At 35.9% G+C, this 16410-nt stretch overlaps 1 protein-coding gene across 1 annotated transcript; it reads right to left on the bottom strand.

The window, feature by feature from the left end:
- Positions 1-2910: 2910 nt before the first annotated feature.
- LOC124528291 (beta-defensin 110-like) lies at positions 2911-7783 on the bottom strand. Its single transcript, XM_047101804.1, has 2 exons — positions 7729-7783; positions 2911-3059 (listed from the first exon to the last, which is right to left on the bottom strand). Exons 1-2 carry the CDS (start codon positions 7781-7783, stop codon positions 2911-2913), a joined length of 204 nt encoding a protein of 67 aa, XP_046957760.1.
- Positions 7784-16410: the final 8627 nt, after the last annotated feature.

The following is a 16410-nucleotide window of genomic DNA, read 5'->3' as shown; positions in this document are numbered from 1 at the left end:
TTTTTGTTGTTGTTGTTGTTAACAAACTCTGAGGTCAGTATGAATAATTAGTGACATATCTTTCTTTTTAAGGGAGTTGGATGCAGAACTTTGTCAAAAGGGCTTCTGCAATGTTTAGTCAATATCATGCACAAGAAACAGTTAAAAGATTTCTGTAGGTAAAAATATTAATTTCCTAATTGATGCCCATAGGTTTACATTTCTCCTTCAAGTTTGTCACATTCGTTCCTTGGGCTGAAAAGAGTCTGGTGGCTTGAATGTACACTGGACCGCAGGAAAGACCAGCTCAGAAATATAGATGGTTTTGTTTTTCTTTGTCAGGCACTGAAGGATAGAGGGTCTACCAGTATAGACTAGTTCATATGCGGAGATGTCTTGGGTGTCTTCCAGGAAACCTCTTATCGCCTGCCACTTCTTGATGGCCAATAAAAACTCAATTCTTATTTGTTCCATATTAATAGTATATTAAGCTTCTCGATTCTACATTACAGATCTTAATATAATGATTGTGTCTGGTTAGGTAAGATGTAACTTGAGCTTTCATTTTAAGAATTTAATTTTACTAATCTTCTCAACATATATTCATTATTCAAAAGTTGGGCTATGTTTTTTACAGGCCACTAATATATCATCTCTAGTGCATATGTAATAACATGAAAATTTCAAATAGTTTTCATAAGACACAGAAAATGTGCTACCTGGAAACAGTACTGATTTTGGTTGTTGTTTCCACTTTTAATTTTGAAATTTCTGTGAGAATGAGTATGTAATGATAAGATGGTTGTTCTAATCTGGAGTGATTTTGCCTCCAGAAGGGATATTGACAATGTAGGTAGACATTTTTGTCACAATTAGGGGAAAGAGAGCTATTGGTATCTGGTGGGTAAAGGCTAGGGATACTAAGAAACATCCTATTGCTAAAGATACAATGAAGAGGAGATCTGGACAACAAAGAATTGTCTGGATCAAAATAACAATAGTTCTCAGGTTGAAAACCCTGTTCAAATAAATACTGTAAAAATACCTCTGAAGATATTTATACTACAAAGGAACACACTTGAGAAGTCAAAGTGTATTTCAAGTTATTAAAATATGTGAAAGATAATGCATGTGAGACTCCAACATATGCTTAGTAATTGCTTCATAATAGGAAGTCATATTTTTATTAAAATAAAACATGAAAAAGTGAACAGTCCCTTATGATGGAAGTAAATCCAAAAACTTTATCTAAATAGAGAAAAATTATTTCTCTGTTCATGTTACCATAATAGATAATGCATCTCAAATCTGCATTTAGAAGATGTAATGTGATGCCATAATAAAAACATCGATAGGGGCTCCTGGGTGGCTTGGTTGGTTAAGCATTCACTCTTGATTTCCGCTCAGGTCAAGATCTCCCAGTTCATGAGACTGAGCCTCGCATTGGCCTCAGTGCTGGCAGTGTGGAGCCTGCTTGGGATCCTCCCTCTCCTTCCCTTCTGCCCATCTCCACTTGTGCTCTCTCTCTCTCTAAAAATACATGAATAACCATTAATAAAAAATATCAGTAGAGGTGACAGATGGCAACTATACTCGTGGCAAGCATTTTGTAATATATAGAATTATCAAATCACTATATTGTACACCTGAAACTAATATAATACTGTATGTCAACTATACTTCAACAATAAAGAAAGAAAGAAAGAAAGAAAGAAAGAAAGAAAGAAAGAAGAAAGAAAGGAGGGAGGGAGGGAGGGAGGGAGGGAGGAAGGAAGGAAGGAAGGAAGGAAGGAAGGAAGAAAATATCCAGATAGAATGAGCCTGTAATTCTTTAACTTCTCATCTCCTTCTGCGTCCAAGTCTGGCTTACATATATCCACTCAATAAATTTCATTTTACTTAGTTAAATTACAAAAATATATTCAGCTTTATTTTTGGTGAAGGCAAGCTTCTGTTTTATTGCTGTGTTATGCTATCAATGGTGTTTTTAAAAATAGTTCTAAATTAATACCAATAACTAAGTTGCAGCCCTAAACTCATAAAAGAAGTGGAATATGCTTTTTCTAATAGCAACCATCTGATACAGACTTATTGGTGCGAGTGTTGTGGGAGAGATAATGTGGCCCTTGAGAGGAAGTAGCAAGAGGAACTCTGACAGAGTAAAGCTCACGACTGCAGATCACTCTCCTCCTTTCTTTTGCTTTGTGTCTCCTCAGACACAATTATCTGAGGACTGCGGAGCCCAAATGAGTAGTTAGCCATAGTTTCTGCCTTTCTTTGTCAAAATACTTAATTACATATAGGCTCTTCTCCTTCAAGGAATTATTCCCTTCCATTTTTACTCCCTCTTTTATTTCCTGATACACATTTTTCTCCACTAAATACGTAAGAAGGACAGAAATTGGAGCTGATTATGATTTCCTCTGCTTTTCTGTTCTTATACTGATCCTTCTCTTACTTCAGCTCTTTCTCTCATGAGCAGGATCTGCATTCTCAATTCCTAGTCTCACAAGCCCTGTGGATTTGTATCCGTTCATGGGATAATCTATAGAGCAGTGTTTAATGATGAAAATGCAGCACATTTCCATTGGAGGCTTCCATTTCAGGAATATGTTTCTCCCATTTCTCTGACCTAGGGTTTCTCACAACAGTACTTATGTCAACCCACACAAAGCACTTCGAATTTTTGATAGTTCTTGGGGAATTCCCATAAAATAAATTCTGCTTACTTCTGGTACCAAGAGATCAAGAGAAAATGTGGTGTAAATGCACCAGGTACATGTGTGACATAGAACCACTTGGGAGTGGCTCAATGTTAAATTTTATTTAATTCTTTGAGATACACAAGCCTTGAAGTATACTCTGGGAAGACTTAGTAACACTGGTCCTCTCTTCTTGGAGCGTGTATGTCTTTCTTGTCTTCTGTCAGCTTTACTTCTGCAAGCAGCAATGGGTTGCAGGTCGCATGCAGTAAGCAATCCTAATTTCATTTTCCTGGCACTCAAGTTTACATCGGCCATTACCCTTTCTGCACTCTCTCCTCAAATCCAAGCTACCATAGTGGGGATATTTCTTTCTGGCTGTAAGAAGGAAAGAATGACTGAAATTAGTAACTTAGCTATGACACACCCATATTTTAAAAGGAGAAGGTCCAAGAAGTAGAAGATTATTGTGTAGGTCAAAAGAAAATGTCCCCCTTCTAATTTATGACAGGGAAAATCTTACTGAAGAAAGTTTAAGCTCATGTACTGTCCCTTGATGCAAGTAAATCCTGAAAATTAGAAAGTGCCTTGGACCTAAGTTAGGTGTGCCAGCTTGCTTCCTTACAAGTGACTGGACAGTAAGTAACTCAAGGATAGTTCCCCAAATCAACAGCCCAAGAAGTGCTCATTATTTATTTTCTCTCAGGTTTGGCCTCTACAGTTATCCAATTGCCTTTGAATTCACCCTTTTCTGCTTTCAAAAATATTATTTCGACACAACGTTGTGTTTTTTGAGTTCTGCAAGTGACTTCTATTGTAGATTTATTTTACTTTTCTAAAATCTTGAGAGACAGGTAATCGTAAGCAATTCGTCCGAATTCCTACAAGTCCCCCGGGTCTCTTGGGATTTACATCCCCAAAGAAATTATTTAACTTAGACACGTGTCTGATGACAGCACTGATTTAAAAAATGGGAATGACTAGAGGTAAGGCCATTGTTAGCCATGACATGATTTTTAATATTACCAGTGCTCTGAACTACATGTTTTATCGTATCATTTAGAAATTGATTTTCACTTAAAGTTTATATTTAAAATAGTTGGGGATACTTGGGGAATTGGGAGATATTGGTCTGATAGGTTGTAAGATTCTTTCCAAGCCAAATATATTTTAAGTTTATATTTCACTATATGTGCTGGCCCATTTGTTTTCATAAACCGTATGTTTTGGTGCATTTTTCGTAGACACGTCATTTTACTCATGTGGTGAGATTAAAGGGAACTGGTGTGGGAGAATTCTGAATATTGCAGATGGCTGACTGAAGGCCAGATTCAAATATTTTTGTAAACTCGTGGTATGAAAACAAATAAACTTTGCCACTAGTTTCAACCATAATTAGGTCTAGTGTTCCAATCAGTCCCCTTAAAGGCCAGGCCTTTCTACCTAGACATGCTGTCTGCATTTCCAACAGTTGGTGGTAAGTAGTGATACTTCTTGGTGAATATATGGACTCAAAGATACATATTCTATATTGTTGGTATACAGAGCTGGTATAAAACCTAGCTATTCTATTAAAATTAGCTCTCTTCTCACTATAACTGATGCAATGCAGAATAGGACACAATTTACAGTAGAATAGTTACATTGCACAGATTGAATGCTAACTTCTAAATGTCGTTATTTATTCTATAGTTTCTGAGAAGTTACTATTATCAAACCCATGTATGATTTGCCGGTGACAGAAACCTGAATTGTATTCGACAAGAGGACTGTCACACTTGATGGTGTTGATCAATATTCCACCTTAAACTGACCTCACCCCTTCTCTTATTCATTCTTTGTCTTATTTCACCTTTCTAAAAATATTGTCTCCTTTCTTGTCATTTTCAGCTCAAAATATAAGTATTCCCCAGGCCTGTGTGTTTGGGTCACTGACATTCACCTTTGAAAGCCTCCAGTCACTCATTCAACTATTAGGTACACCCCTTGCTAAACGCTAAGCCAATCCCTAGTGCAGGCTTTCTCCCCCTAAACACTATTGACCTTTTGAGTTGGACAATTCTTTGCTGTGGGATGCTATACTGTTCACTGAAGAATGTTTAGCAGCATCCTTGGCCTCTGCCCACTAGATGCCAATAATACCTGTTGTGACAACCGAAAATGTCTCCAGACATTGCCTAATGTCTCCTTGGGGGCAAAGTTGCCTCTAATTGAAAACGCTGTTTTCAGTGATTAAACTTACTGTCTTGTGATGCTGTGATAAGCCAAACACAACTGTCTCCACCCTCAGATACATTGTTTGCATACTGTCTTCTCTCTGATGTGTCTGTGGATCACTTTCAGGAAAGTAAGCTCTTTTTTCAGGACTCTCACAAAGCATTTCGTATGTATCATTCATACTGCATCTATTAACATGTTAACATCCTAGGGAATTTCATTAAATAGTATATAAAGTTTTATTTAATATATAAGCTAGAAATGGACAAGGTATTTCCTAAATATTTTTTCAACCCATAATTTCTTTTTATTTTCTCTCACCTGCTGTTTTATCCTTTAGGCTACCATTAACTTCCTTGGAAATGGGGGGAGGGGAAGCATGACAATTCTTGCCGCACAAAGCTATACTATCCCATTCAAAGTATATGTCAGATTTAAAGAAAAGGGATTATTGGCAATAACATTTTTTTTTCAGTTTGTCAGGTAAAGTCAAACAATACCTGGGAGTGAAACAATACTTTATTTCTAGACATTTGGTGCATTTATAACCTCTATAAATGAAGAGGAAAGCTAAATGACTTCCACAGACATTTCCCTGCATAGACAATGGCTTTTATCTGGACATCTCTTCATCTATAACAGTCAGAGTGAGAAAAGAATGAAAATTTTCTGTCTCAACTTTGAGTAAGGATTTTTACACTTTGCAGGAGAGATATAAGAACAACCGAAGAACTCTAAAAGAGTCACACATATGACAATTCAGTTCGTGTAGTTTAATTCAACCCCCACATGTTGGTGAGCTATAAGTTGAAAGACAGCATTGTTATTGTTTTATTATTTTCTACATGTCTAGATTTTCTATCATACTTCCTTAAATTTGTACGGAAAAATATGTATCCTGACATATTTCTTTTACTTTGAATTTTTTGTTGTTGTTGCTGGTAAGGGTAGTTTTCTAAAAGTTTGGTACATGTGTGATTAACAAGGTCAATGACTTTACTTTGAAAATATAAGAAAAATATGCAAAAAGTTAATAACAGTGATGCACTGATGGTGTAATCTATGCTACTGTTTCCCCACTGTATCCCCAACTGGTGTTTTTTTTCTCTTTTTTTTTCTTTGAGAAAGAGAGAGAGAGGGAGAGAGAAAGAATGAGAATGTGCACGTGTGCGTACACACAAGTAGGGGAGGGGCAGGGGGAGAGGAAGAGAGAATCTTAAGCAGGCTCCATGCCCAGCACAGAGCTGGATGTGGGGCTTGAGCTCAAGACCATGAGATCATGACCTGAGCCAAAATAAGGAGATGAAGACAACTAACTGAGCCACCCAGGTGCCCCTCCCCAACTGGTTTTAAGTCTACAGGACACATGACTTTTCAGTTTGTTGATAAATGCACAAAGACTTTAATTATTGGTAGGAGCACCTGATATAGCTGTTAGGAAGAAAAAATAAGTTCCTAAGACATAAAAATGCTTGACATCGCAGTCTAATCATGCTAGCTATTTTGAAATTAAAAGAAGAAAAAGATTTATCACATGTTAAAAGCTATATGAATATGCATAGAATTTCTTTTTCGCCCTTTCTAGTGCTGGCAAAGAAAATCCAGAGATCATTTTCTAATAAGTTTTGAATGGAAATAAAGGAAGTTATTCTCTTAGTTAAATGAACAATTAACTGTATTTCTTTGTTACTTCATTGATGCTTGGCCCCTATTTAGAATTGTATCTACCTGCAACCTCTAAATGATAATGTATCAGTTTATTAAGTATATACATTTTTAGATTGTCATGATGGACTTTACAGTATTCACAATGAAAGAATAAGTTAATTTATTCTCTTAGGCCTCTGTTATGATTTCTGTTGGGCCATAAGAAATCAGCCAGGTACCAAGAAAGGGATATTTTTCCTAAGAGTGAGTGACTTTGAGCCTAATTTTAATGCCAGTTAGGTAGACTTGAGCTACGTCTTAAGGTCTTTAAATAGAAAGTTTGAGACTCAATGATCTCTTCTTTCCCAAAGTGTATTATTCTATTTCTGTAAAATTCATACTCACACATTAACTCAGGAGGAGAGAATCTTGTTACATACCTGATGTGAGGAAGTAGCCTTTGAGGGTGGAAAAAAAATCTCATGAAAAATATAGCTCGTGTATTTGTATTACGTTCAACATTCATGTGATCTGTAGCACTCAAAGACAGAGGGCAGAGACCAGAAATATATAAAGAAAAGCTAACAACAGACATGATTTGCCTGTATGACAAGAACAGAATAGTAAGAAAGGCTTCTGATAATCGGAAGTAGTATACTGGCATAGATTAAAAAGAAGGAAAAGGTAAATCGATCTTTGTCTAGCACTGAATCATCTATCCCATACCAGTTGATTATGCTAATGAACAATTTTTCCAGTAAGAATTGTTTCAGTAACAAATTGTTTCAGAATGAAGCTGATAAGACTAAGGTATTGATTTAATCTTTTAAAACTTTTTATTTTGAAATCAATTTAGATTTACAGAAGAGTTGCAAGGATAATAGAGGTGAAATTCCCATTATGGTAAACATCTCACTCAACCATGCTACATTATCAAAACTAAGAAACGAGCATTGGTATAATACTATCAACTAAACTGCAAATTTTATTCACATATTACTAATTTCCCCACGATTGTCTTTTTTTTTTTTTCCTATTCTCGGGTTCAGTCCAGAGTACCACATTGCATTTAGGATAAAAATTTTTAAACCCTATGTTGTTACCATATTTTTAATAAGAAACAACTTGTGCTTCTGCAAATAATTAGCATAAATAAGCCCATAAATATTTACATGTTACCTACCTGGTAAAATCGTGACCCAAAAGAGCAGAATAAAGAAAAAGAGATGAATCTTCATGGTGGAGTTTCTTAGGAAAAAAAAAAATATGTCAACAGATCTTTTTCAAGTCAAGTGTTTCCAAACAAGAAAACAGAGAATGCTTTTATTTATAGATTCTCCAGGGAAGTGGTTTTAACTACTGAGGCTTATCAAGAGCAAGAACATTTGTATGCTTGGTTGAATTGTGCCATGTTCAAAGAACATGGTCACAGGAATTATTACTAAATTTTTCTCATAAAAGTAAAACCTGCTTGTGTTACCTTAAACAGACTCTCATGAAAACATAACTTTAAGAGACTTGTAAAGGAAATGTGTTTGGATTGCTAAAAACATCAGAGTGGAAATGTTATAGTAATACATTCCTCTGTTATATGTTATATATGATGATAAATATTCTAGTATTTTTAGTATTAAATTACTGAATGTCAAAACTATAGGATTTTATAGCTATAAGCTTCCATTGAAATAACTTTTGTTTGCAGATGAGAACCAGGGAGATTAAATGATTTATTTTTATTCATATAATCTGTAATTATTTTTTTATTTTGAGTTTTTATTTAAATTCTAGTTAGTTAACATATATGGTAAAATTGGTTTCAGATGTAGAATTTAGTGATTCATCACATATATATAATGTGTAATTTTTTAAATGTGACATGATCAAGAAATTCTGGGTTCACTAAGTATGGGAAATACTCTATATAACGGGTTTTAAAGTATGATTTAAGAATGTTTTATAATAAATCATTTGATTTTACAATTCTAATGTCTAATGTCTTTAATTCTGTGATGGAACTAGAAGTATATTCTGATCCAATCTGCATATTGCCCTCATCTATTATTTCATATACAGGAGGAAAAGCTGGAAGTTTTACACAATACCCAGAATCTGATGCTGTAAACACAGAACACTAATTGATCCTCTCCTACCAGAGTCAATGGATTTTCTAGGACAATGGTTCTTAAACATTAGCTACATCACAGTCCCCTAGAGGGCTTGTTAAAAACAAATTGCTAGGCCCCACCTCCAGCATTTCTGATTTAGTAGGTCTAGAATGGAGCCTAACAATTGCATTTCTAACAAGATCACGGAACGCTAAGACTGCTGGAAGGGGCCATGTGTTACTCAGGGAAACCAGATTCATTCATTCTATTAAACATCAGAAAAATGAATCCCAGGGTCATAGGATCTATGTCACAGATGAGTAAAGAATGTGGGGACTGCTTAGGGATAATCAAATCCTCTTGTGTTACAGGTGACAAAGGTAAAATCAAAAGAGATTAACTTACTTGCCTGACATTCGTTATCCTTCGCCCAAAAATATTTCAAATGATAAAGTACAAATCAAATGTAAGGAACTTGACTTAGCTATGCTTTCTTTTTGGAAAAAAAAAAAAAAAAACAAAAGAAAAACCCTGAAAATTCAGCCTCAGCTGATAGGAGAAAGACCACTTCAATGTATCACCATGCAACATTTAGTCAACAAATGGTTATGAAGTACAACCATTTGCCAAGATGGAATTTGCTATAAGCTGATGGCATCTAAGAAGAAAAACCAGAGTTTAAATATTAATGTGGAGGATGACATCAACTGAAGTGGTGGGATGAGAACCTCTGAGAACCTGCCCCTCAGGAAAAGCAATGAAAAAGCTCCCGAAAACTGTCAGAGTTAACTTTTTCAGAACTGCGAAAATTAACAAAAGGCTAGGAAAAACTCAGAGTGCTAATTCAAGAAAAATGGCTTGATACGTTTATTTATTCTTTTTAAATTAAAATTTTAATCGCCTTCTTAAAATGTTTTAAGTTTATGTTGAAATATTGGTTATAATTTTCATGTGTTGTGACAATACTTTTCTTATTATGTATTAGGATAATAAACTCATGTTTATGTATTTTTCTTGGTTGGATTTGGATCATATGTGATTATGTGATTATACATTTTGATCCAAAAGTAGGTAGTTTGGCTTAGTTTTTTCAGTTCCACAAAGCCTTTGCACTGAAATGATAAGTATTGCCATAGCCACTCTGAGTAAGATACATTAATATATGTGATTAATTTGCATTTACTGTTATGAGGGCACAATGAAGTGTGGCTTGTCAGAAATTATTGCTGTTTATACATGCCTCTCATTTGTATGTATGTGATAATATGTATTATAAATATTTCTTAAATATTTTACAATACAGCATATGACAAGAGGATAAAACTTTTAAAGTATTTACCTAAACTAGTGGAGAGCTAGTCCATGTGTGCAAGAAATATGTGCCTTTACAGAATTAAATGTGCTAAGATTTTAGTAGACGAAATACCAGTATGAGGAAAAGAAGGGAGTCAGGAAAGGTTAGATCATTAGACTGGGATGCAAGGCTGATCCTGAGTGACGTAGATAAAAAAAAAAAAAATTGGTTGGATGCATCCTTAGGCTCCAGTGCAAACTACAAAAGGAGTGGCAAAACCATAGAGGACTACGCCCACAGAATCAGCAATCTGAGGAAACTTGTGTCTCTTAGGAAAGTGTCTACTCTAGTAACCTTGCTACAACCAATCATTGGCTGGGAGCAGCCTCTGAAGAGTATTGCCTCAGCACAAATGCAGAGGTTTATCTCAAAGCCTAGCAGCTGGGGCCCTTGATAAATCACAGTCACATTTCATGGCTATTTATGTCATGTAAACTTATTTCTCTACCTAGGTTTGAGGAGCACCTCCTCCATGATCCCTTTGGATCCTTCCTCTTAAAGGCAAACGTAGAAGATATTTATGGATTTATACTATTATTGATCTCTGGGTCTCAACTGGTACTTATTCATTCCCTCCTCTACTGTCCGTTCTGATACCCTTCACCCTTAGCTATCACATCAGCAGGTTTTGTGGCTTTTCTGGAGATGTGATCTCACCCTTGTTCCTTATGAGTTTGAGCCCTTGATGATAATGGCTTTTTCAATAGATTGTTGCTGCACATATCTATTCACAATTACAATGGAGCAAGGCAATACCACAAGCGTTCTGCACATTCCATACTCTTCAATTTCCTTGCATTTGTTCTGGATCAGTAATGGGGGCATCTGCTTTTGCAATGTAAACGATCTGAAATCACTTGAATCTAGAATCTTTCATTTGTTAACTTCAAAGGTTTCTGAAGAGACCATGAGAGGGTAGGTCTACTGAAAGACTGTTTTTAAGTAATACTTCCTCCAAATTTTTGGCCTGCCTGGGGTTCACCATGATCTACTTATAGCCACTAACTCCATGGCAGATGAAATTGGTTCTTGGAACTACACTACCATAGCATCAACTCTTTGCGTGTATGACATTATCGAAGGAGGACTGCAATGAAAATTCACTATGTCCCTTCTGACAAACAGTTCTTTCGGCATTGCTCAAGCTTTAATATTAAATTTTATGACTTTATTCATTACAAAGATACAAGAGCAGATGTTCTCACCTTTGAATGATGCTAGGAATGATCCTGTTCTAACTTCATACACCTCTTTGTTTCATTCTGTCAGCCATTGTTTGTTATAATATACTTACATAATAGCATAGAAAATGTCACAGATCCAGTGTGGTAAGAAATATTTTCCTGTTCATTAAAGATAATTTTACCCTGACCATTAAGTCTTTTGCAACTCACATCCATAGCCATATTGCTACAGTTTGTTTTTTTTTTCTTGTTCTGGCAACTAGAAAATAGGAATAGGTGACATTTGTAATCCAGCCATGGCATGTGAAGTATCCTGAGCCATGAGGATTTAGATCAGGGGTCAGGAAATGGCTTTCAGGCCAAATTTGCCTATTGACTGTTTTCATAAATAAAGTGTTTTTGGAGCACAGCCACACCCATTTGTTTCTATGTTGTCTATGCTGCATCTGTCTTTCGCATAGTAGATTGCAGCAGACATAGCTGATGTCTTCCTTGAATACTTTTTAAAAAGTGATTATTAAAAAAAGTGATTATTCCCTCCTTTGACAGCAATAGTATGTGTTTGTTTATTGTTTATAAGCAACAAAAATTTATTTCTCACAGTTCTCGAGGTTGGGAAGTACAAAATCAAGATGCTGGCAGACTTGGTGTGTGGAAAGGGTTTGCCTCCAATGTCATAGATGACCGTCATCCGGCTGTGTGCTCACATGGCAGAAGCACAGAGGGACCTCTGCTGGGCCCCTTTTATAAGGGCACATTTCCCATCATAAGTGGTTCCCTTGTTTGACCTAATCACCACCCAAAGACCCTACCTCCAAATACCATCGCATTGGGGATTAGGTTTCAACATGTGGATTTTGGGGGGACACAGACATTCAGCCCACAGCAAGCTAGTACAGTAGATGGTATCAGTGTCCACAGGGAATATGCCTTCATCCAGCCATTCTTAATTTGCATGTAGGGTCACATCCACATGACATTAGTCCCAGCATGTCAAACTAGATTTGGTTCAGATACTCACCCTTTTTTTTTTTCTTTTTGGAGTTTTTATTTATTGAGAGAGAGAGAGAGAGAGAGAATGGGAGAAGGGGAGTGGTAGAAAGAGAGAGAGAAAGAGAGAATCCCAAGCAGGCTCCTTGCTGTCAGCATGGAGTCTGAAGCAGGGCTCCATCCCATGAACTGTGAGATCATGACCTGAGATGAAATCAAGAGTTGGTCGCTTAACCTACTGAGCCACCCAGACGACCCATTCAGAGATTCACTCTTGCTGAGCTAAAGCAAACATTCCTCCTTCTTCCTTCCATGGGAGTACTGTAAGTGTTGGAAAGCCTTTCCAATAACGTCCTCATAATACAAACCATCTTTAATATATATTATCCCCTTTCCTGGAAGACTCCCCACCTTGTCTTCTCAGGATAGTTATAGTGGATCCAGATGTCCTTCTGCCTCTTACCCTCTTGTTATTGTTGTTGTGAAGGTATAATGACACATAATATGATACTAGTTTAAGGTGTACAGCATAATTATTTGATATCTATGTATATTGCGAAATGATCACTAAAATAAGTCTAGTTACCACGCATAGTTAACAAAAATTTTTCCTTGTGATGACAACTTTTAAGATCTACTCTCTCAGTGCTTGACAAATATGTAATATGGTATTATTAATTATAATCATAGTGTTGTACATTACATTCTCAGGACATTTATTTTATAATTGGAACTTTGTATCTTTTGGCCCTCTTCACCCATCATAGTATTTTATTTAAATCACTCCTATGGCACATATACATTTTACCTTCATATGGAATTCCCCTCATACACAACCATATAAACCTCAGAACAGGAAGAAAGACCATGAAAATGCCTGCTAGGAAATTTGCTTACAAAGAAAATTTAAAGGTATCTGTCTAGTCAGAAATACATCATAAAATTTTTCCTAGGTAACTTCCTACCTCCAAAATGCTACAAGAAAAAAATGTAGCCATTAAGATACTGTAAAAAAAAGAAAAATAATGTCATTAATGTCAAGCTAACCATCATGTATTGGTTAACTATAAGCCATACATTATTTTCATTGCTGTATTTTCAGTTTTTTCTTTCTCTCCTCTATCATGACTCTCCACATTTATTGTGGAAATGAATGACTATAGTTATTACATAGAATAAAACACACAGAGAAAGAGAGAGAAAGAGAGGTATTGATGAAATAAGGAAACAACCTTTTCATTTATAGGCATTCCCAAGCAAGTAGATCTGACTACTAAGGCTTATCCGTTTTGAGACCATTTGCATTCTTTGTCGAACAGAGTCACATGATATGCTAACAGCTTATAGTGAGGAAAAGTCTATTTTATTTTCATACAAAAAATCATCTATCTGTACTAATCTTAAAATGCTCCTTTTTAGGGAAGACTCTAAAGGGTATTATCATTCCACTAGTAGTGGATTTAACTTACTAAAACATCAAGGTAAAAGTGATACCTTAGTGATCCCATCAATATTTTACACACGCTTCAAAGACATTTCTCATTCTAAAATCAAAATATTCAAAATTCTTAATATTATGACACCTAGTACCTTAGAGCTAGAATTTACCAGAGATTTTTTATTGCAGAGATGGACACAGTAAGTGAATTGTCACAGTTCATTGTATGTATATCGATTTTAAATGTATATAATAATAAGACTGGAGATTTGCTAACATTTCAAAAGTCATCCATGGGGCGCCTGGGTGGCTCAGTCGGTTGGGCAGCCGACTTCGCCTCAGGTCATGATCTCTCGGTCCGTGAGTTCGAGCCCCACGTCGGGCTCTGTGCTGACAGCTCAGAGCCTGGAGCCTGTTTCGGATTCTGTGTCTCCCTCTCTCTGACCCTCCCCCATTCATGCTGTGTCTCCCTCTGTCTCAAAAACAAATAAACGTTAAAAAAAATTAAAAAAAAAAGTCATCCTAACCCACTTACGTATACCTCCTAAGCAGAATTATTAATATCATGGCACAAAAAATCTTATGCATTAAGTCCAGTACTAGGCTCTAATTTTTTGCTGTGTTTTCTCGGAGTTATTTCTGATCCAGTCCACATTTTCCATATTTGGCGCACACACAAAAAAAAAACAATGAATGAACAGCACGACTAACAGCAGAATATGTAGGCCACCATCAACTGTTAGATTAACCTGGAGTTCTACCTGCCTCCCAACTACCTGTCCATGTCTTACTACTTTGACTATAATAATGTGACTCAACCAATATTATGAAGAAAGAGAACACACTAAGAAAGGGCTAATGATCCAGAGCCGTGAGATGGCTGAATCTTACTTCAGGATTTCAAGAAACCTTCAGAAAATGAAGAAAGAACAGATGAGCTGAATGTGATGGAGTGTGCATGACCCTTGGAAAAATATGTGAATTAGTTGCTAATGAAACTGTAAAAACAGGCCAGTGAAAAAACTGATCCCACTTCCTTGAGATTTATTAGATTAAAGGACAGGTGAAACTCATCATGTAATTAGGTAACCATGTAACCGACTTGCGCAAGATAGGGCCGCAGAATCTGACATGACAAGCTCTTTGACATGCGTACACGGGGAGATAGTGAAAACAAGAGTTCAGTCTTAGCTGCCTTGCCCACAGCCACTGTGTTATCTTGCCAAGGCAGCACATACTTGTTTGCCTGAACTTTTCTTTTTTGTAAGTTTTCCCAAATCATCCTCTTGTATTTCCTTGTACCATTCCTTTCAATAAATGAATTTGGCATCCCCACCCCCATCCCAAATTTCATGTGTAGAACAAAAATTCTTCTTTTTTAAGATTTTATTTTTAGGTAATCTCTATACCCAACATGGGGCTCGAACTCACAACCCCAAGATCAAGAGTTGCAGGCTTTACCAACTGAGCTAGTCAGGTGCCCCAGAACAAAAAGTCTTAAATAATCAGAAGCTGATTCCCATTAGTTATTATTTCTCATTAATTTCTTCTTATAACACCCTAAACAGAATCGAGAAGTTGGGATTAAAGATCAACCTTAGCTAAATGTCTCTCAGTGAATGTTACTCTTCTTGCTAAGTGTAAAGGGAAAATCACAGAGTCAAAGAATATTGGATAATATTTAGGCATATTTTTTCTCTTGATTAGGATTATTAGGAGCTTATACATTTTATTAATGTGGTTTATGAAAAAAACATTATTTGCCTTTCTTGATCCTCTCTCCACTGCATTTGTCTATTTATTTAATTGGTTTCTGTTCGTATCTTCATTATTTCTCTCATTTTATTTTCCTTGATTTATCCTATGATCCTTTCTAACTTACTAAGTTGGATACTTAGGTCATGAGTTTGAAATACTATTTTTCAAAACATAATCATTTATGGGAATAAAATATTTCACATCACAAATCTTGATATGTTATGCTTCCAAAATGAAAAAAAAAAAAAGATTTCAGAATCTGTGTTCGGTCATTTCACATTTGAATTGTGCCACTTACTTAAGAAATGAATGACTCTGAGGGAAGCCTGGGTGGCTCAGTCGGTTAAGTGCCCAACTTCAGCTCAGGTCATCATCTCACAGCTTGTGAGTTTGAGCCCCACATAGGGCTCTGTGCTGACAGCTCAGAGCCTGGAGCCTGCTTCAGATTCTGTGTCTCCCTCTCTCTCTCTGCCCCTCTCCCACTCATGCTTTGTCTCTCTCTGTCTCTCAAAAATAAATAAATGTTAAAAAAAAATTTTAAAGAAATGAATGACTGAAAGACACCTCTTAACTGTACTTCTCTTTTAGGTGTGACTATGATGAAATTAAATTCCTATGTGTTTGAGTGCACATATGTAGTAGGTCTGCACCTGTTGAGGTTCAGGCAATGATATTTAGAAGCAAACTACCTACAGTTTTAAGAAGTGTTAAAAGTCTATCAGGCAATAATAATAATGATAATGTTTTGATATTATTTCAATTAATCCTCATAATTCATGGAGAATTTTTTAGAAATTACGAAAATAAAAATCTCAAAGTTTAAGTGACCTGTAAAGATACCAGCATTTGGATATCAGTCCTTGTGTGTCTAACACAAGAACCAGAACTCTTAACTGAAATGCGACTCTTGATCAAATCCTATGGAATCTACATTTTAAGAAAAAGCAATGCAAAAATATCTCATTCAAATTTAAGCAGCATAAAGTTAATTAAGTAAACTATAATAGATTTAAAAATATTTTATCATGTCAAATAT

This window comes from Lynx rufus, unplaced genomic scaffold (assembly GCF_022079265.1).
Source record: "Lynx rufus isolate CCGP_SWC_20201006 ecotype Redwood Valley unplaced genomic scaffold, mLynRuf1.p SCAF_6, whole genome shotgun sequence".
In the NCBI taxonomy this organism is placed as follows: domain Eukaryota; kingdom Metazoa; phylum Chordata; class Mammalia; order Carnivora; family Felidae; genus Lynx; species Lynx rufus.
Note: the sequence above shows the minus strand (reverse complement) of the source record. Positions and strands in the feature narration are given on the sequence as shown.